The sequence below is a fragment of the Coccomyxa subellipsoidea genome (genome assembly GCF_000258705.1).
Source record: "Coccomyxa subellipsoidea C-169, whole genome shotgun sequence".
NCBI classification, from domain to species: domain Eukaryota; kingdom Viridiplantae; phylum Chlorophyta; class Trebouxiophyceae; family Coccomyxaceae; genus Coccomyxa; species Coccomyxa subellipsoidea.
In genome coordinates, this window is record NW_005178023.1 from 322,017 (window position 1) to 343,317 (window position 21,301).

At 53.4% G+C, this 21,301-nt stretch overlaps 1 protein-coding gene across 1 annotated transcript; it reads left to right on the forward strand.

The window, feature by feature from the left end:
• Positions 1–801: 801 nt before the first annotated feature.
• On the forward strand, positions 802–19,397 carry COCSUDRAFT_59547 (cytochrome P450; the record flags this gene model as incomplete). The annotated part of the gene is made up of 31 exons (XM_005643548.1): positions 802–1,018; positions 1,239–1,378; positions 1,721–1,843; positions 2,175–2,304; positions 2,468–2,535; positions 2,751–2,924; positions 3,239–3,403; positions 3,892–4,135; positions 4,450–4,560; positions 4,879–4,997; positions 5,369–5,491; positions 5,966–6,051; positions 6,534–6,698; positions 7,920–8,043; positions 8,547–8,728; positions 9,038–9,223; positions 9,576–9,699; positions 10,358–10,513; positions 11,007–11,339; positions 12,992–13,173; positions 14,000–14,174; positions 14,597–14,689; positions 14,930–15,027; positions 15,212–15,333; positions 15,713–15,906; positions 16,422–16,612; positions 16,886–17,036; positions 17,413–17,587; positions 18,114–18,278; positions 18,587–18,726; positions 19,293–19,397. The coding sequence occupies 31 exons, from the start codon at positions 802–804 to the stop codon at positions 19,395–19,397; spliced, it is 4,761 nt and encodes a 1,586-aa protein (XP_005643605.1).
• Positions 19,398–21,301: the final 1,904 nt, after the last annotated feature.

Here is a 21,301-nt window from a genome sequence, read left to right on the forward strand (position 1 = left end):
GCGTCTGGCAGAAACAGTGGCAGCATTACACCAAATACTTAAGCTTGGGCTGCTATAAGCCCTATGGCCCTCTGGACTCTGGGTTCGCCACTCATCAAGATTATTATGAGGACAACCACTTCATAATTGAGGTTGCATGCAATTCTGTTCAAATACTTCCCTTGATCGGAAGGTTAATGATCGGGAGGGTTCTGGGTGACTACTCTGAGCATGTGCTAAGCAATTGAGATCATCGTCTGAAACCCAAGATCAAGCCTTTAAGGGGTATCCTGGAAGTTACATGCTACTAAAACCGTGTATCTTCTGGATCGCGCCATCGATCGCATCTGCTATTGCTTTGTCGAGGTGCGGAGAAAAAGCGCATGAGTACCAGGGTTCCTTTGGCTTTGTCATAGACGATATTTCGCATTCCATGAGAACCCATTAGCGTTTAAAAGCAGCAAACTATTTGCTTGATATAACAACGCAATCGCAAAGGATAGACGGTCTCTATCTAGGCATCCATCCATACGCACAATTGCCACATGGTCTCCGCAGGCCATTGACGTGTGCAGTCTCAAGGATGGCAACCTTTGGACGATTGAGTTACAAGCAATTATATTTCATATGCGCGTGAGGCGCGGAGGGTAATAACAGCAGTGTAGCTGCACTGGTGCGCAGAGGCAGCATAGTATCTACTTGATCTGTCTCCAAATCGAAGCAGCAGCAAGCGTGGCAGAGCCACCTTGCCCTTATGGTAGCATACGTAGAGGTGCCTGGCTGAAGAGGCGGTCGCAGGGGCCCGTGAACCTGGCAGGGCAGATGCCAGGTGGCTCTCTGCTGCTGTTGACAGCTGCAGCGGCAGTTCTGCTGCTCAGCTGCCCGCCAGGCCCTGTGGAAGCCTGGGGACATGTGGAGATGGGCCAGCCAGGACCCCTGCAGGGTTGCTGTGGTGGGAGGGGCATTGCACGAAAGGTGTTGCTGCAAGTGGAACCTCAAACAGCAGAGTCCCCAGGGCAGCAGGAAGGCAGCCTGACAGGTACTATTTTGGCCTGCTGCTTATCTATCTTCAACTCCATTGCCTTTCTTGCGCAGGATGGGCTGCAAGTTGCCTTCTATCTGCTCAACATATTCCCATGCATGATCATCTTGAGCATACGCACATGCAGATCCTGGTGTGCATGCAGCATGCTTGTGGCAGTATCACCTAACAAGATCAAGCCAGAGATTTTGACTTTTGTTTGTAATTCAAGTTGCAGCGGGGCCACCGCCACCTGTCACATCCGGTGTAGCGCAGTCGCCTCCTGCCGAGCCGCCCCCAGAGCCTCAGCCGCCCGAAGTAGCTGCCTCTCCTTCACAGAACCCAGACTCGCCAGCCGCCGCTCCAGAAGCCCCTGTGGTGATTCTTCCTCCCTTCAAATTCTACTCCACCTTGTGTAAAACCTTGCTTCTTCCTACCATCTTCCCACCATCCGTAGCAGCCTGACACTTCAGCATGAAGCATCGCCGGGAGTGCTAGAGCATTGGTGCACAATCGCCTGTGCAGGACGTCCAGTCTGTAGCCTCCTTGAAGGCTGCTGCACAGCCTCATGTCTCTCCTTGCATGGCTCTGACACTGCACTTTAGCCTTTGTGAATTCTTTTCACTCATATGGCACTTGCAGCTTGTCTGCAGACGCACCTTGCTATTGGCAGGAAAAGCGTGTAATGATAATACTAAAGGAAAGGTGGCACTTTTGCAGGCATCCCCTGAGCAGCAGCAGCAGCCAGAGGCTTCCCCACCCGTCACTCCATCTGCCGAGACCTCTCCATCGCCGAACATCCCCCAGCAGCAGCCAGACAGCAGCCCCAGGAGCCCATCGCCGGTGAGCAGAGCTCCTTAAGACATGCCAGGGATTATGCAGCTTCTTCTGAACGCTGCAGACATTTTCACAGTATGCTGGGCGCTCTTGAAAAGCGGTGACTTGTACTGGGCCGGGGGATCGCTGCATTGTTGCTGCACCATGGTCACTTGCGAGGCAGCCCTTCCTTTCATGTCTGACGCTGTCACTGCCTCGGTGGCTGCATTCCATCTTAGCTTGGTTCACAGAGAGAAAGATGCAGGCAATAAAGACAGAGCGAGTGCCCAAAAATCCTGTGACTTGTGAAAAGGCTGTCTAAATTGTGCGGTGACTGAATTGTCCACGCTGGCGGCAGGTGCCGGCCGCGGACAGTAACCCTTACTACACCCTGGCCAAGAAGCGGATGTTCCCTCTGCGGCCCTCCACCCCGGTGCTCGAAAATGGCACCGCCTATACAAGGGAGCCTGTTGACACGAGCTCAGCAGGTGCGACACTCTTAACTCGCTCTTTTATTTCCCAGCGTTGCATGCTTTCCTTACGCATGAATGATCATGGCCTTCCAGTGAGCATCCTTGGAGTGCTCAGACTGCATTCACCAGATTTGCTATATGCTCATTTGAGCTCTGAAAGCTGCTTGAAATGGTGCAGGGCGTTCGGGAGAGGCATCTCCGGCAGCACAAGGATTGCCGTCACCTCCTGCAGGGGGCGAAGGAGATGTGAGCAGCTCTTCACTATATCATCCTTATGCTCTAAGATTACCCAGACGGTCACGGCCATGTCACTGAGAAATGAAGATCAGATATGCTTCAGGGCTCAGTGACACACATTTTAAAACGTAATGTCCAAACCAGAACACTTTCAAAAACTTTTAAATTAATTTGCAATTCGAAGAAAGGGAAACAAGAAAAGAAATATTTCTTTGTTGCTGCAGCAGATGTCGCTGCTGGCGTTCCGCATGCAGTTCATAGTGGCGGGGCCGGGGTTAATCCCCTGGGCCTATGATACTCCCTTCCTGGCCGGCATGAATGATTACCTCGGCCCGAACTCCGGAGTTGGCAACCTCACGATCCGTAACTGGGCCGAGGTCAATCTTGCCAACTTCCCGGTGGGTGCTGTGTCCCATCTGTCATGTGCACCACTGACTGTCAAGAAGTAAACGCCCCCTGTGCTCTGTCAATCCTATAGCTCACTGCACTGGAGCACTGCTTGTCTTGCATGCGCCGGGAGGTGTTTGCAGTGTTGATGCACTATGTTACACCTGGAAGGTAGCCCTTCCTCCCCACTGTGGCGCTCGCCCTGTCTTGCATGACTGCATTCCGCTCACATCAAGACTCAGAACCAAGACAGGAAAAATCTTGGAGCTTGAGTTGATTTCCATCCCCATCTCCATAAGTCCATCATTGTATCACGGCTTTGCAGGAGGTGCCAGCGCTGCTGAGTCTGCCAAAAGACGGGCTGGGGTCGCCGGTGTGGATAATTATGACTGGCACAACCACGGCGCTGCGCGGATACAACCGGCTCATCTCGCGCATCGTGCCTCTGACTGCCGCCTCGCGCTCGGCCGACCTCATCCCTTACATGGTGGTGCGTGGCTTGTGCCCCTACGTGCTTCCAATGGTGTATCTTCAGCCTCTTGTTGCATCTTCGGTGCATTTGGGCTAGCCTATTGAGATTTTAAAGAGTGACTTCTTCTAGGTCCGCCGCCTACGTGCAGTGTCAGTGTTGCATGCGTTCAGAGCCAAAAGCCACAAGTAGTATGTACATTCAGGGTTATATTGTCAGAGCCACGAGTTGATATTGAGTCCCAGAGCTGGCTAGCTAGTTTGTGTCGAGCTTCGTATGCAGCAGGAAAGATTAAAAAAAGAAGATAGTGCAATATGTAAGCAGGAAGTGCAAGTATACACGCTCTTTTAGCAAGCAGTTGGGGCCAAGCGGGGCATCAAGCTTTTGAGTTGAAAAGAAGGCTTTTTTTACGCATGCGTTGATCTGTGCCGATGGGTATCAAGAGGATATCATGTGCTTGGTCTTGTCTGTAAAGTCCTCAATTGGGTGAGACGGTGGTGTACCCACAGGCGGACGGGCTGAATGTGACGAGGGTCTTTCTGTACAACTTGGACTACGGCCCATTCACGCAGCTGCCTCCGGCCGTGCCGAGCGCGCCGCCAGCCGTGCAGTCGCGGCAGGTGCCGCCACCTGATCGCCGACCGCCATCCGGAGGCGTCCCCTCCGCCGCCGCGCCGGCTGGCGCCGCCGCGGCGGCCGGCGCGTCGGCCGCGGCTCAGAGCGACGCCAAGGCCAACGTGGGGATGATCGGCGGTGAGCCCCGACATTCTGTCTTGTAATTTATGAGCAGCCCAGAGAGCCGGTAGTTGCAAAGTGGCTCACAAATAAAGCTATACAATGGTCAGTGATTGGGGTCGTGAGACATGAGAGTAGCTGGCACTGACCTTTCTAGTGAGAGGCTCAAGTTGCCATCCTCCAGTAAGTGTCTGCATGTTCATCGTATTGCAAAGCATTCTGACAATACTTGGAGCATTGAAAGTTGCGCCTCTTACTGCGCATTGACCGCTGTTGACCTTGCTTGCTGGGAGCAAAGATGCTTGAGGCTTTGTGCTGGTGCCTTCTTGCAGGCGTGGTGGCGGCCGGGGTTGTGGGCATAGTGGCGGCTGCTGCGTTTCTGTTCCTGTACGCGCGCACACGCAGGCGCAAGGCCGAGCACTTGCTGGCCCTGCACTCCTCTGGTCTCTCCCCTGCCAAATCAGGCACGTGTCTATGCATGCCTCAGTATCCGTCCTCTCTTGCCATGCCCGCTGAACAAGACTTATCTCTAACTTCTTTGATCACCATGCAAATGCCCGCACGCACTAATTTAGCTGTTCATCTCGAGCTACTGTAGCTCCATTCCCTCCGGCATGTTATGAATACCTCCGAGCAGGAGCCTGCTGCACCTGTTTGAAGATTCTTCAGCCGGGCCTTTTGCAAGCCATAGTTTGTAACCCAAGGTTTTCTAAAAGTGGATTTGTCGTGCAAGACTCAGGGGAGTGCTTCTTTTTACGCAGGGCCGTCGGAGGGGCACAGGCGCAACCGCAGCTTTGATTGGGCGGGGCGGCTGTGGGGTCCCCCCTCTCCCGGACCCCCCGGGACCCCCAACCTGAGGGGCAAGGCCTCCCTGGCGCAGGTGCGTTTCAGCCTGATATTATATCTGCCCTTAAATTCCCCCTTAAATCCTGAAACCAACCTTGCCAACCCCAATTCTGGGAGCTGATGTACGCCCACCCTTTCCCAGACTGTGGGCTTCCCGTCCTGGGGTGAACGTACTGGCTGATCTCCATTTGCGGAGATCTTGAAACCGAAGCAGGAATGTGAAGACATCTCCGGCCCGGTCTGCATTACAGACGCCCGGAATCCATTTGTGTGATACCACGTGAGGAGCTGTCTCCAGGGCTTGCCGGCCACTGTGGGGAGTCATTGTGATCCTCCTCGTGGTCAAAGAACCTTAGAACTTTTGGGGAGACACGATAGCTTCTGAATCAAATTTGATTGGCGCAGGCGCGCTCCAGCGCCCTGAGCGCTCGGCGCAGCGACCCTTGGGCCATAGACCCCGCAGAGATCCACGTCATGCAGCAAGCCGACGGCCAGCCCTGGGTGCTCGGCGAAGGCGCCTCCGGATCGGTGCGTCTCTCCTCATTGTATGCTATATATATAGGGGTGCCCTTTATTCACCCCTCTTAATACACCCTCACACCGCAAGGGAAGCAGTGGATCCGAGCCGATGCTGAGACTCCGCATAGTGCATGGGAATTGGTGTGCCTATCCCTCTCCCATCACACTGCATGTTACCATACAAGAGCAAGCCAGCGGCGTTCATATCAAGCGTCGCTCTTACTTCTGGCTGGATTATAGATGATGTTGTGTGAATGTGGTGTGCTGGAGACCCGGTTGGTGTGCACGTCCGAGGGAGGCTTCCGTTTGCCAGTGAGTTGAGCGGAAGCCAATCTTTTCTTGTGCACCTACTTGGCCTCTAGATCCTCACACCCACTCCAGCCAGTCTAGGTTCTTTCTTTCCGGCATGCCTTGCTTCGTCATGCGCGCCTCTGTGCATGAATTGCTGCAGCTGTTTATCGATGGGCGGTGCTATTTCCTTAGGTGTACAAGGCGACCTGGCGGGTCCAGACTGTGGCGGTGAAGATGCTCACGCACACCACGGAGAAGCAAATGGAGGCGTTTCGCAGGTCAGCTCCCATTTCTCTACTTATGTACTGCATTATTGAAATGCTTTATTAAAATTTGGCATTTGAACTAAGGAAGAAAGTCAAGTGTGGCTCTTCCTGCAAAGCATGCTGTCTGCTGGCCTTCTGCACACCTTGACAATATGCCCAAGTCCATTCTCCTTACTTTCAGCGCTCGCTCTGCTCTGATGTCTGCATTCCTCGTTCTCTGATTTGCACAAGTGTGGCCGCATCAGAGACGTGTTAGCTTGGACCAGGGATGATGCAATCGTGGTGGATCTATGTGCTCAGCCAGACAGCAAGGTCTGCAATGCAGCTGCTGAGACGCGCGCATCCAAAAGGGATAAAACCCCTTTTGGTTGTCAGAACCCGCCAGAAAGGCACCTTTTACACCCACACAACCTGGGTAATTGTGGTATTACCCTCCGCCTGAGTGTGGCATAAGCAACCTGCCCTGATGTTTAAGTTGTGCTTTCCTTGCGCAGGGAGGCCTTCATACTGGAGGACTTGAAGGACGCCAACATAGTGCAGTTCATGGGCGCCTGCTTTGATGAGGGCAGCACCATGCTGGTCACAGAGTTCATGGCGGGGGGAAATCTGTTTGACGCCATCGGCAACGACCGCTCTGGCAAGCTCGGCTGGTACCAGAGGTATCTTGCTTACCCTCAAAACACCCCTTGTACAACTTTACCACCCTTTGCACAATACCCTTTGCCCGTACTTTTGAGACGCTGGTGATCGTGAGCTAAGGCCGGTGTGGACAGAAGATATGGCATCCTCCATTGCATGGCTGTGGCTTATTCATTTAGCATGCCACAGCCATGCGATGAATTGAAAAAGGTGCTGAGCTCGTCCTCTAGGCCTAGGATTCCGGCCTTGTTATTTCTTGGGTATGGATAGCGTGCCACCTTCGCCTGGGTTGACAGGCGCCAAGAGACTGTTGCCTCAGCCTTTGGATTGCAGTGGTGGGTTGATTGGAGTTTCCAGCCGGTGATTATGGGTGATGCTCGCCAGTGCATGGCTGTTGCCCGTGAAAACCGCCGGGCCTAACTGGCCGGCCCGGCACTGTGGGGGTGTGACTACTTTTTGTTGCCTATACTCCCAAAGAAAGGTGATGGGCCAAGTTTATGTCCATGCTGGTGGATATGGTTGGTGCCCGCTGTTTCACAGCTGTCGCGTGTATGCACCTGCCGGGCCATTCCACTCGGCCAAGCACTGAGGCTCTTGCATACTGGGGCAAGGATGAGCTTGCTCCATGTCCTGCCGAGGGACATGGTGTGCAGGCTGGGCTGCGTGTTCTATTTGAGCAAAGAGAGGGAATTTATCCCAGAAGCATGATATGTATATTTTTATCGATAAGAGCCCAACAGTTTTGCCTGGTCAAATGCACGGTCCCAAAACGAGGGAATCTCTGCTCAGGAAGATATTAAATCTCCTTCGGAGAGTTCAGGATGTAGCCAAGGATCTCTGCTGCTGGAATGCATCCCAATGGCCCGGCTTGGGTTTGCAGTGGTGTAATTTGTACTTTTGCAGAAGTAAAAGAAACAATGCCGAGCGTGTAATGCGCTGCGGATGCAGGGGCAGCGAGAGGGGTGATTAATTTTGCAATGGTAAAGGAACTGACGCTCAACGCTCTGATGTGCTGTGTTTCCAAAGGCCGCAAGAGGTTTGCAGTGGGTTGGTGTGTACTTTTGCAGTAGGAAAGGAGTTGGTGCAGAGCGTGTGATGGGATGCGTCCAAAGGGGCCCGAAGATGACTTTGCAGCGATGTCCCACCATGGGAGAATGGCATGGGGAGTTGCATGCACAATGGAGCACGTAGCTCACATTTGGTGCGAACGACTGTGAGCCTGTGATGGGGTGAATTTGCAGGGGCCGCAAGATAGCGATGGATGTGGCGCGAGGCCTGGACAAGATGCACAGCCGCCACATCATCCACCTCGATCTCAAGTCACCCAACGTCCTCCTCACCGCCGGCGGCACCGCTAAAATCGCGGTGCGCTAGCCCTTCTTCGCCTTCTCTCACATGGGCTCCAGATGCAATGTAATTCACACCTATTATTCAGGTATGGTTGTCTGTCGTGTCCTGCAACGTTGGTTGTTAATACAACAACGTCTAGCTGTCAGATGGCATTTCATCCCGCCAAATTCGCGGTGCGTCGCCGCCGGTTTTTCTCTGTCACAGGGGTTCAAAAATCAAGTGTTACTATCAGTATCAGCAGTGCTGTCGTTGCATGCCTATTCTGCCGGAGGCGTCTGCAGACAAGCTGCAGGTAAAGGCTACCGAAACACTGTCCCTTGTCGGACTCGCCAGATCCAAGCAAGACGCAATCAACCATGGGCACGGCGCTCAGCATTTGTACACTTTTTCAGCGGGGGCCAACTTTTACATACAACAAATCACCAGTGTGTGGCTGTCAATCTTGCTCTGCAGCACGATGCGTCGTCATGAGCAGGATATGTGGCATTTCTGACGAGTGCATGTGCATGTGTGCGCAGGACGTGGGCCTGTCAAAGATCCTGGTGAACGAGAGCACGATGATGACCAACTTCCAGGGCACCTTTGAGTGGGCGCCCCCCGAGCTGATAAACGGCGGCGAGTGCAGCGAGAAAGCCGACATCTACAGCTTTGGCGTCATCCTGTGGGAGATCGTCACCGCCGAACGGCCCTTCCGCAAGCAGTTCCGCACCCCCAGGCATGGCCCCAGATTTTGTCCCTCCTTTATCAATTGGACCTGAATCTTGGGAATGAATGAATGCTCTCCCAGGGACAGTGTGAGCCTGTCTGACTGGACGACTGCAACTTGGCCTGTACGCCACTTTCCATTGCAGAACAAGTAAAATGCCATGCATGGGATGCTGGCTGCTCCTTTCATCCAACATAAGGGAGAGTGTCTGTGAGAGGTGCCACGTGTCTGCAATGGAATGGAGCGTGGCCTGCATGTAATGTTTTTTAATGGGGTGACTCACTGGATGACTAATGGGTGCAGGTCTCCGGAGGAGTGCCCTGCGGAAATAGCAAACTTGATCAGGGACTGCCTGTCACCAGAGCCCGAGTCGCGGCCGTCATCCACCGTCATTTTTCACATCCTGCAGCAGCAGGCCGCCCTCGCTCCTCACCTGTCCACTCCGGAGGCAACGCCCCGCGACAGTGCTGATGTGTCTGCACACACCAGGTGAGCTGCTGGGGTGTGCCAGATTTTGAATTTAGATTTGTGCTTGGAGCTGTGCGTGGCCCTGCTGCATGTTTAAAAAGATCAATCATAGCCCCATTGCTATGTAGCTTGGACAAGATGTGGAATCGCGCCGGTGCTATTTTCCTTTATGTGACTCAGCCACTCTTTCCACTGCGGCTGATAACGCCGCAGCTGCAGGTCCATTTCAGACCGGAAGTTTCATCCATGTCGTTCCCACCCTGCTTTGTGACATGCCAACGAAGTTCCAAAAAAGATTCTTCTCCTCTTGCCCTCTTCTTAACACATGCGCATGCATCATTGAAGTTTCTGACCTGTGCAATCTTGTGTGCAGGGAGGACGCGTCCACATCAGCGCGAGCGGCTGACGCGGCCGCCCCGGTGCTGCCAGCTGTGCCGCCGGCCGTTTTGGCGCGCGGCCCAGGCGCGGTCATGGAAAAGGTGGCGTTGCCTCCCAGGGTGCGCACTTTTGGCATCTCTTGAACTACTATAGGGATTTTGACGTTCAGGAGATAATGGGCCTCCCAGGGTGCGTTCTATTGGCATCTCTCGAACTTCAACATGGGTTTGATTGTTGCACAGATCATGGGCTTCCCAGGGTGAGCTCTTGTGGCACCTCCTGAGTTGCTCCAGGTTCTGCTGGCAATTCTTACCTGTTCCAGTGCTGTGGATTGTTGAAGAGACAATGGAATGCCTGAAGAAGAGGTCAAGCACTCCAGAACTGTTTGGGACATTGCTTCACTGGTGCATTCATTGTTGGAGGTGAGGGTGATACCTGACTTTGGCAGCCTGGACGCGATGGAGTGAAGCCTGGTAGGCCGATGCCTAGAACCCAGGCTTCACTCGAATAAGTTAAGGCTGCTCAAGTGAAGGGAATTGCGCCCACCTCAGCAGCGAGTGCATTGAAGCCCGCATGTACAAACGAGCCCCGATTAGCTTTCAGCATTTCACATCTGGGCTTCCTTACTTGTAGGCTGTCTGCGTATCCTTAGGTGTTGCTGGACTGGTTTTTAATCTTCTATCCATTCAACAGACAAGCAAGCGTCTTGCTGCTGCCACAGATACACACCGTACCCGACAATGGCCTTGCTGACATTTGGGTGGCTTCTTATTGCAGCCGAGCACGCCGATAGGGGAGAGGATGCCGCCCGGGCTGCCCAAGTCACCCAGCCGGCCGCCGCCCACAAGCGACACGACATCAGTTGGCACACCCAGCGGCAATGGGCTGCCTCGCAGACCCTCTGCCACCACCACAGCCACCAGCAGCTCCCAGGTGGGTCTCCCAGTTGATGCATGCTGCCTTTCTGTCGCATTCATAGCGGCTTTAGAATCCACTCACAAGGACTATGCGCTCTGGTACTCGTGATCCTGTGTGCCTGCTGCTTGCTATCCGGGAAGGTCTGAGCATGCAAAAACAGTATGGGGTTGCTTTTTTGTTGATGCCTTGTCTGGGCCTGTAGCTGTACGGTGTGTGAGTCTCACATACCGAGAGCCTCTCTAGATGCATGCCTTGCTTTGTCCTGAGCTTCGCATGCTTTTCCAAGAGGTGGTATTCTTCCCTTATATGTGCGTCGCTGTGCTCTCGGAAGTCTTACTTGCTTGATGCCATACAACGGCAAGCGGAGAAAAGCATACTGGGGTTGCAATTTACTAACTGTGGCTGCATGGAGTGCTAATGCTGATCCTGTGGATTGGATTGGGCGCACGTGTATTAATTTCATAATAGTAATAATAGCAATTATGGTAAAAACGGGGTGTTAATGCAGGAGACTGAGGGTCTGGTAGGGAGGCAGAGCGGCCTTTCCGAGCCGACTTCATCCTGGCTTCCCTCGGGGGGCACGTCCACGTCAGCGCCAGGTCAAGAGCTTCCCAGCAGCAGCGGCCGGGAGAAGCGACTGCGACTATCGGGGCAGCCAAACGCCAATGGCTTTGCTGGCGCTGCGTCGTCGCTGATGTCAGCGGCTTCAGGCGGCTTCACGCAGGGGGTTAGCGAGCGGCCGGGGGGACCCATTGGTAGTACATCTAGGGGCCTGGGCTTCGCGCCTGATGAGGACGTGCGATGGGCAGGCTCTGATCACGACATGGATTCCGGGCCACCGGTGCCGCGAAGCAGCTTTGCCTGAAAAGAGCAAAGCTGAGAACTGCAGCGGCGGGATGTAAAGCGGCACTTTGCAAAGCAACTTTTTGTTTTGTGGAAAACAAATGACATTAATTGGAAACTGCGACGAGTCTCTGCCGCCAGGGTGCATGCTGAGAAGCTTTATCAGGGAATAGAGGGCTGAGGAATCTCTTTCGTGCAGCTGTAAATTGCTGGCTCCCTTCCCTTGAGTTGCTGGTGTTGCGAGGGGGCTTTCAGAGCAGATCAAATGGATGCCATGTGAGATACTCTACCTTCGAATGCTGGCCTAACCAGCAGACGCTGCCACTGGTGTCTGAATCAATGACTTTAGCTTTGAAATTCAAGAGGAACTTTCTGCGCATAATCTTCCCGTTGTATTCTTACGATAGCGAGCTTGATGGGTTCCAGTTTTCCCAGTGGGAGTATTGCCATTTGTAGCAAGTTGATTTTGGGACTGATCAGTCCCGCCTGATACACTGCAGCTGTGTGATTGGGTGCCAGTCATTACTCGCGCTCGCGCTTAGTAGCCTGAAGCGGTGTGCCCCGCTTATTTTGATTTTGTTGCATGGAGGTTTGGAGAGACACCTGATGAAATAACCATGCGCGTACTGAGAGCCACTGCAAGATGCCTTGCCTTGCAGCTGCTCCGCATGATTGTGATTGGGACTTCAGCCTGTCTTGTCAGCCCATTATATTTTAGATCAGCCCTGCTTGCCTTGTTGCTTTGCCTGTGCCGATAGGTTGGCTGGGATTTGTAGTGCTCGGATCATGCAGCTTGCACATAGAAAGTTGCTGAAAGAGTCAGCCTGTGACGTGTAAGGAAGTAGCATTGCACATGCACAGTCCAGCTTGATGCGGGTGAGAACAAGGTCTCAACATCCCTTCACGGATGTGAAACCCTTGACCTTGCATGGATGTCTCCAGAAGGAGAGCAATGTCCGTGCTGTTGCCAGCACCACACAGAAATAATTGCGTTGTTTGTGTGCACCATTTTAGATTAAGCAATAGTCACTGCAAAACAGACAAGGCGCAGAAACATAAATAGGAATTGTGAAGATTGCGTGGCATGGTGTTGAAGAAGTCCAATGGGTGAGCAATCCTAAGACCTGGGCAGCATGCTTGGGAGGGAACGATAATGAGGGCGTGGCCCGATTTATGCACCTTGGAAATTTTATTGGAAACGCCCCTCCGAAATGCATGCTGCCTCCAGACCAACTGCACAATCAGCGACGGCGTGTAGCATCCGATGGCGAAGCACTCTTGGACGACCTTTTGTACTGTGACGATTGTCGGATACGGCAGGAAGGCAAAAGCTGAAGCTGATAGCGAGACCCCGTGAGACCAGACGGTGCTTTTAACTCAAGGGATCGCTTATTAATCGCGGGGTGGAGCTATAGTGAGTTATGGGGGTCTTTGGACGTCACGTCAGTCTTAGAGGCGTGGTGTGTTTCTTGCTCCCCGTGATGACGCGTCGTGCATTGGCGTAGACATCTTCCGTACCTGATCAGTTTGTCACACCTAGCGTGCTGCCCTTCGGCTCTACCCTAGATCAGCCAATTCCTACAGGATGGCGCATATTTGTGTGCCACATCTTGACTCTGGACCTATATCAAAGCCGCGGTGTGGGTGCAGGTCCGGCACATCGCGTGGCACAAGTATGACTTCATCATCCAGACCAGCTGTCTTCTGACAGCCTTTGTATTGTCGCTTCGGTATATCATTCGATCCGCTTCCGGCAGTGTCGAGGCGCAGTCTCTGATTCTGGCCGTCCTTTGCTCCGTCTTCGTCGCCCTGACAGGCTACGTGGTCGCCAAGTACGTTGCTTTGACCCGCTCATGCCTAGTTTTTGCGACAATGTGGACTACTGTTCTTCTCTGACAAGGGATCACCTTGCAGAACTTAGGCAACGTGCAAGCTTTCCACGACCTAGGGCTTGCTGAAGTGTGTCCCCAACAAGGTTTTCTTTCTTCCGTGACATTTGTACCAGGAGCTGTTGAAGCAGCATGCAGAAGCCACAGTTGAAATTTTCAAGGCCATGCTGTAGCTCAAGGCTTGAAGGAGCCTAGCAAGAGCAATCAGCATAGCCCAGCCGTGGAGGCAGTCCGGCAAGCATTGCAGGACACCAGATGTCGAAATTTTCTCGCTGTCCAAATCACAAATTAAGCGGTCTGGAGCACCCAAGTTAAGGGCCATCTTGGGAGTGGCCTCTCCCTCGGGGGCCCTGCTCACAGCGCAGAGGGAGATGCGCGCGTTACAAGGGGCATCGTTGTTTTGTGCAAACGAATGATAGCCTGCCTTGAACACTTGCAGAAGAAAGGGGACTAGTAGGAAATCCTACCGTCAGTGCCTGCACTAGCTGGAAGCAAGCATGCAAACAAGGCTGCAAACGACAAACAAATGACCTGCCTTTGTGCGAGGCTGCCTACAGCATGTAGCGCAGGCTGCTGTCATGCGCGGTTTCAACCCGTCCTGGGAAAGAAGAGATGCACCGCAGGGGGTACTGTGTGTAAGCCCCTGCGCCCTGCGTGACAAGGGGCGTCGATGTATCTTGCAGGGCCGCGTACACCATTCACCGCAGGTCACCTTTCCTGTGAAAAGGGAGATGCACCGTATGACAAGGGGTGTCGGTGTGTTGTGCAGGATGGCGTACAGCATCCACCGACGGTCGCGCGCGCTGGCGCACCTGCCGGGACCCAAGTACCCGTGGCTGCTGGGGGACATGGCCTTTCTGGCGCGCAAGGATCCGCATCGGGCCGCCACCGAGCTGGCCGAGCGCTACGGGCCGATCGTCAAGATCCGCGTCATGTGCTTCCATGTGCGCGCACCTGCCTCCCTCTACTTAAAAGAACAAGCTTATCTTTCTGTACACAATGTGACAGACTTAGTGAACACATGAGAGAGTAGAGCCATATGAGCTCAATTTTGCGCGCGCATGCCTCGCACTCTTGTCCTAAACACTGTCCTTATTGAGCCGTATCGTAGAGGTGAGCTGAGCACCCCATCAACAGGATCCCGTAGAGTGAATATTTGGTCGGAGCTCTTGGTCAGCGAGCTCTTGGCCAGCAGTACAAGCTTAGATCATGTTTAATTGAACAATGATGCAATGACCAGGAGAAATTTGTCATCTGCCGGTTGTGGACTGTTATCCTTGCTTGCTGTTGCTGGATTCTTGCCTGCATGTGATCAGTAAATCCAATGGAAGGACATGAAAGCAGCTGATGTGTGCGTGCCGTGCAGTGCGTGATCATCACGGATCCTGTTCTGGCGACGCAGATCCTACGCAGCAAGGTGGTCGACAAGATGCGCTTTGCATACTCCTTCCTGGACCCGGTGAGACTCTTTCTCTTGCATGCATGCATATGCAGACACATCTTCACGGCCAATCCTTGCATCATCTTGCACCAACATCCTGCCAACCCATGACATGCTTGCCAGACATGGCTGGCAGATGATTCTATGGCATAATGCAGGAATCCTGCTGTGTGTTACTCCAACGAACACTTGATATTGGATGCTCTCCACACTCTTTATGGGTTCCTACGGAAGCAAGCTTTTATGGGGGTGCTGCAGTTCCTGGGCGGCGAGAATCTACTGACTGGACACACTGACGAGCACTGGAAGGCCGTGCGCAAGGCAGTGGCCCCGGCATTCAGCGCCGGCAACATGAGGTGCGTTTGTTTGAAGCCTAATTTGATAAAACAAAGGGGAATCTACCAATTTCTGCAGGAATGACTAGCACAGCACCTGACGAGTATTAAGGCCCAACACCGGCTCAGCTGCTGCCAAGTCCTGGGCAGTTGCGATGTCTGTGGGGTCTTGATGAGTCAGCGGGGGTGGACTGGATGTCCGCAGGGACGCCCTCGAGCACGTGGTTGACCGGACCATGGCGCTGGTGGACTACCTGAAAGAGGGGGGACCCACGAAGGTGCACAACGTGGACAACCTGCTCCTGCGCGAATCCATGGACGTCATCGGTGCGCGCCCCTGCCTTGCCTTGCTTAGAAAGGGCTCACATGGCAGCGGTCCCAGTAGGGTTTGGGCATGTTGCACTCAAACCAGGGCACAGGAGGCCGTTGCGTTCAGCACTGCAAAGCTGAACATGTGGACATGCGGAGCTCACTCAGCAAAGGATTTTCAATCTATGTTGCCTGTGGTGGAAGCAGCCCAAGTTTGGCGGCACCTGATGAAACCCACGAGTCACTGTGGTCCCAGACACTTCAAGTTACCGATGCATGCATTTATTTGATGCCTCTCTTGCAGCTAGGAGACACTTGCAAAACCACTCAGGAGCACGCGCAAGTCTGCCACTCACTTCTCTCCCCATTGATCACTGTGCTGGCTGCGGCTGCGCAGGGCGGTTTGGGTTCCAGAAGGAGATGAACGCGCTGCACAGCCTGAGGACCGGGAACGCTGAGGAGACGGAGGCGGTGGCGTCCCTGCTGGGCAGCACGCATGAGATCGAGCGCCGCATCCAGGAGGTGTACCGCTGGTGGCGCCTGTGGCTGCCCGACGTGCGCGCCGGGTGGGGCATGCTCGGCCGCTTCCAGGTGCGTGACTAACCTGTGCTGAGTCAGTGCTGAGTTGTTGCATTTCTTCCATCCTGGGTCACAAAACGTTGCTGCCCTGTGGTTTAGCATTGCTGAATTGCAGGGGACGCCTACAGGTGCGCGGTGAGCCACCTGCATTTTCAGCGCTTAGTCAGAGCTTAGTCCTTCCATGGCTCACCCGCTGTTAGCTTGCTGGGGTCATTGGGTCCCGGCATTTGAGCCTCGCTGCAGCAGCTGGGGCACGCTCAGCCGCTTCCAGGTGGACAGATATCCAGTGCCTCTTTAGCACCTGCTTACTCCTTTCCTCACCTGCTACTAGCTCCCTCTGCTACCGGCGCAATCAAATCTCTCTGTGCTCTCCCAGATTATCTGTCTGCTGTGAGATCAGCTTGGAGCCCGGGCTGTCATCACAGGCTGAGGAGGGATTATGGTCGAGTTCCTGAGGGCCTAAATGGAAGATGTCGAAGAAAAATTCAATGGGCCGATGTGTTGAGGTGTGCTGTGCTGGCGGGCAGGCAATAATCCAGGGCCTCCTGGAGCACATCAAAGCCGGGCAGCCTAAGCCGGGCAGCTTCGCGCAGCTACTCCTCAAGGCCAAGGACCCCAAAACCGGCCAACGGCTGTCTGATGAGCAGATGTTCCCCGAAATCGTTGCGCTGTTCTTCGCAGGCATCGATACCACCGGCCACACTGGCACCTTTGTCCTGTGAGTGCTTACTGTCCCGCTATGGTAAATGCTTTCTTTGCATGTGCTGCCCATCTCTGGCCGCCCCTGCTCTGCTGTCTCACTTTGCTTCCCATTGAGTGCTCTGTCCTTCTGACATGTGCACATACAGCCACTTGTTTACTCTGGGATGAGAGCATACTCCTTGCTGGGCTATTCCTTATATTAGCACATGCACATCCTTCAATATTGCTGGTGAACATCTTTGCAAGACAGCAGATTGAGAAGGCGCTGCTTATCTGGTCATGTCTGCAGGTACACCATTTCGCAGCACCCAGAGGTGGAGGCAAAGATCATGGAAGAGCTGGAGTCTCTGGAGCTGACCATCACTCCCGACCGCCCCACACCGCGGCCGATGGTCTACGCCGACCTGTCCAAGATGGTGTACCTCAATGCCGTCATCAAGGTACGGCACTGTTCTTGTGTGCCTTCAAAAGCAAATGAAAGCCTTCAGTACCATTTGCATTTGAAGGCGAGGGTCGAGCGCAGATTCTGTAGCTTTGCGGCGCTGATTGGCTGAACTGGGCTGGGCTCACAACATGATAACCTCGGCAGTTGGGCATCTGTTCAACCGATTGAAGTGTCAGCAGCAAGCTACGTATCTACACCCGCGCGAATGCAGAGAAGTTTTAGGACATGCATCTGACCATTGTTTCTTCAGGCAGTCTGCTTTTCCAGCCCTTATGTGCAGCAATCCTCAGTCAACAGTCAGTACCTCCGACCACATTGTGTGACCGGCTGTCGGCTGGCAATTTGAAATTATGTTGTGGCCTGCCCGGCAGGAGGTGCTGCGGATGTACCCTCCGGTGGGCATCGGCCAGATCCGGGTGAGTCACTCGCATGATATCACCCTGGCGGGCCGGCTGCACATCCCGGCTGGCACGCAGATCTGGGTTCCCCACCACGCCATCCAGAACGTGTCCTTCAACTGGGACGACGCTGACAAGTTCAAGCCAGGTAAGATGACCCGCAATATCATCTCATTGCAATCATGCTTCATTGGGCAGATGATGGAATTCTATGCTTTGTGTGCTATTGACGGATGGGAAGCTGTGGGACGTCTAATTAGCCCTGTGTGGCTGAAACGATCTTGTCTCTTTCGTCGCGCAAAAACTCCCTAAGTATATTCACCTGAGCGCTGCTCCTGCAGCAAATGTACGTGACCATTCCGGCAGCCCCGCTGGACAGGGATCATCTGCCAAGATCCACCCAGTTGGCATTCCTGGCCTGGAAAGCGCAAGATCATACAGAGCAGAGCAAGGCCCATCTCCTGTCTTAGCATGAGCATCAACCCCTACGACCCGCAGGCAAAGTCATGTCCTGCTCGCCAGACATCCCTTTTGTGTGTCCAGCAGTATAGCAATAGAAATGACGTCTGCGCAGAGCGGTGGCTGACCCGCCGGGACTGGCCTGCCTGGTCAAGCACCCTTTTGTGTCACCAGCAGCTGTTGCAATGGAAACGACTCGTTGTGTTGTGGTGCAGAGCGGTGGTTAACTCCCGGGACGGAGTACGCGGTGCCGGAGAAGCTGCCGCTGCCGCGCGAGTGGTACAGCGACTGGGACCGGGACGGCGCGGCCGACACAAACGGCGGGGCATTGAAAAGCGCGAACTCCGGCCCAGCCGGCGGCACAGACGTCGATGAGTCAAGTGAGTTATGCGGTGTCTTTTGCAGCGGCCCCCTTTACATAATCTCGATTGGTACACAATCACAGCCCCTCCTATTCTGCATGCTGCGACAGCGCTGCATCTGAAGCAAATTCCCTCTCTTGATGATTTTCCTGATTTTCAGCTCTGTGTGAACCCTGTATTGAGATGAGATGGGTTTGAGTTGCTGCTGCGACCTGGAGGCACTTCTGCGAGTTGATGGAGGTTGTGCGGATATGATGGCGCACAATCCCGAGGCTGTGATTGCTTCGCGCGTGTGAGAGCTGAAGGTTGGTCATGCGGAGGTGCAGGCAACAGCAAGCGGCCCAAGCGCTACTTTCCCTTTGCTGAGGGCCCGCGCAACTGTGTGGGCCAGAACCTGGCAAAGGTGAGCCTGCTGGCCACAGCCGCCACGCTCCTGCAGCACTTCTCCTTCAAGCTGGCAAAAGAGGTGAGCCTCCCATGAGCCTTCCATGCACTCCTCTCGGCCAGGGTTTCTTTTAGTGGCTTCCTGAAACCTATGTGGCTCTTACCAACTAGGCATGGCACTTTTGTGGTGCTCGAAGTTGTCTGCGGGTGTCCCATGTTGAAGCCACCGATTGGCTTCTAGAAATCAACTCCACCAGTGCAGAAAGCCACGTATTACCCCTTTCCAGCAGAAACGCGCCCAAATCCACCGATTTCCAGGATTTCCTCTTAAATTCCTGGACTTTAGCCATTTTTGTGGCTTTGCAACTTCTGATCTAGCGTAAATTTGTAGCCACATTAGCTTCCAGCCAGAATCGTTGTGAGAGACACCGACTTGCCATCTCTGCTCCCCATGGATGCCGTGCCCGATCCCTCAGATCATAGCATCATACACCCCATGCATCCCTCACTCTGGCTTGTGACCTCTGCCAGAGATCCAGGCAATCAAGCATGCGATGTGCACCGGCATCGGTCCAGTGTCTCCTTGTTCTAGGCTTGGTTGAAATTGTGATGAAACTTGAGGGGGCTGACTCGGCTGAATGTGCGCAGATGGGAGGTCCTGAGGGTGTGCGTGCGAGCGAGCATTACACATTGGTGATTGGACTGAGCAACGGCATGTCCATGCATGCGACCCCGCGCCCCGGCGTCATGTGAGCATGCCGCCGGCACATGCCGGAACGTGCGCTGTATTTGTTTGACATGGCCGTCATACCAGCAATAAAGCAAGCCACCAACTTGCAAGCCAGTCAAAAGGCCTGATTGTGGGATAACTACTCTCAGCTAGAGAAAGTCAACAGATGTGGTTAGCCCGCCACAGCCGAATTCGGAAGCCACTGTGGACAGATCAAATGAAGTATTGATCAAGTGAAGTGCAGCTCTGTTGGAGCAATGGGTTTGAGAGAGGAGGGTCATGGCAGAACTTGGTCCTGGTGTGAAGGAGAATCTGCAGTGCCAGGTTGGCTGTCGGTGTAAAAAATCTAGCGGGACACATGTACGAGGTTGGAATGCAGTCCTTACTTATGTGCGTGTAGGTTGCAAGGCACGTGGTTGTCTCAAGCTGCAAGCAACGAGCTCTGTTCAAGATCAGACTGCTGCTCAGCATTCTGCAACATTGAAAGACCAGCATTCTCTGCGGAACTGAACATTATCACCACGGATATTTGCTTTTGAGAGTGTGAGGAACAAAAGGAATAATTTCCATTTCATGGCCGGGTGTGTGGGGACCGTTTAAGATGCACGCCTGAGAGCAGCCAGACAATGTCCAGGTTGTACTTGTTTTGGTTTTGAACTGTGTATTGCATGTGTTCTGGACATTCACTTGTGGCTGAAGCTGCTTGTTTATCCACGGAAGTTTGTCGTGCCGCCTGCAGACTTGCACAGATGTGGGCTTCTGTTTGTGCCATTTGCAGGGGCAAAAAGGCTAGCTGTGCTAATCCTGCATGCGGCATCCATCACGCATTTTTAGTTGTCAACGTATTCTGCCATTTTAGGCAAATGTAACGTGTGACCTGCAATGTGCTTTCTAGGCTCCCGTTATTGCATAGTGCTTAGTAAGCAGGCCCACCCGGGGTGGCATGTGTGCATTGACTCAGAAGATGCACAGTTGTTCTTAGAAAGCTGGTAGACATTTGCCAGACTGACAGTCTGTCGCACACCTGTGAGGCTATAGATGAAAATGGCAAGCAACGCCTTCACAGGATCGCAGACCAGGAACTTTGCCAAAGGAGATGGTCCCATAATCTCAGGTGCTCAGGCTAATGCTTGGGGGGCATGTGGACATCTGCTGCTGCACAAATCAAGTATCCGCGATAAGGTCACCTCTTCTGGCGGGCTATTCTTTCGCCTTTTACTAAAGAATACCGAGCGGTGTCCTTACTAAATCGCATACACCAATTTTTTCTGGCCTCAGGGCCTTGACACAACCTCTTTTCACACATGCACACAACACAAATCCGTTGATATCAGCAAACATAATAACAGTGGTCTATCATTCATTACTATGTATCACTATCACTTCACCAATGCACTGTATGGGCATTCTCCCTGTTGCCGATCAGCAGGTATTGATGGAGAACAGTTGAGAGATGGATGTCAAGATCGGTGTCTACCAGAGACCTTTTCAGCTTTTGCTTTTATGCATTCGAATTACTTAAAGAAAGCGGAAAGTCTCAAAATTCGACGCACTTGGTCGCACAGAATTCTGCATTCCGCCCTACAGAAGCTCTGCTTGAGTCCCGCCAGAAGCCGCCATCCCAGCAGATCTGTTACCGAAATTTACGTTCTGATGCGAATTGCACTTGATTGTCTGCATATAATCTTTTCTGTGATCACCAAAAGACGAGTGCCCTCGAAGTGCCAGTTGGGATTGCTCGCGTGTGTCAAGATATAGTTGACGCAATGTGTTTTAGTTGCGTGATTGGATTGTGTTCATGGAGTTTGTTCAGAAATGCATTGTGTTTATTATGAGTTGTATTATATGTTGTGGAGTTTAGGTTTGTGTGAACCGGTCCACAGCCTAGGCGGCAGTGCAATGCCAAGGCCATGGGCGGGCAGAGGTC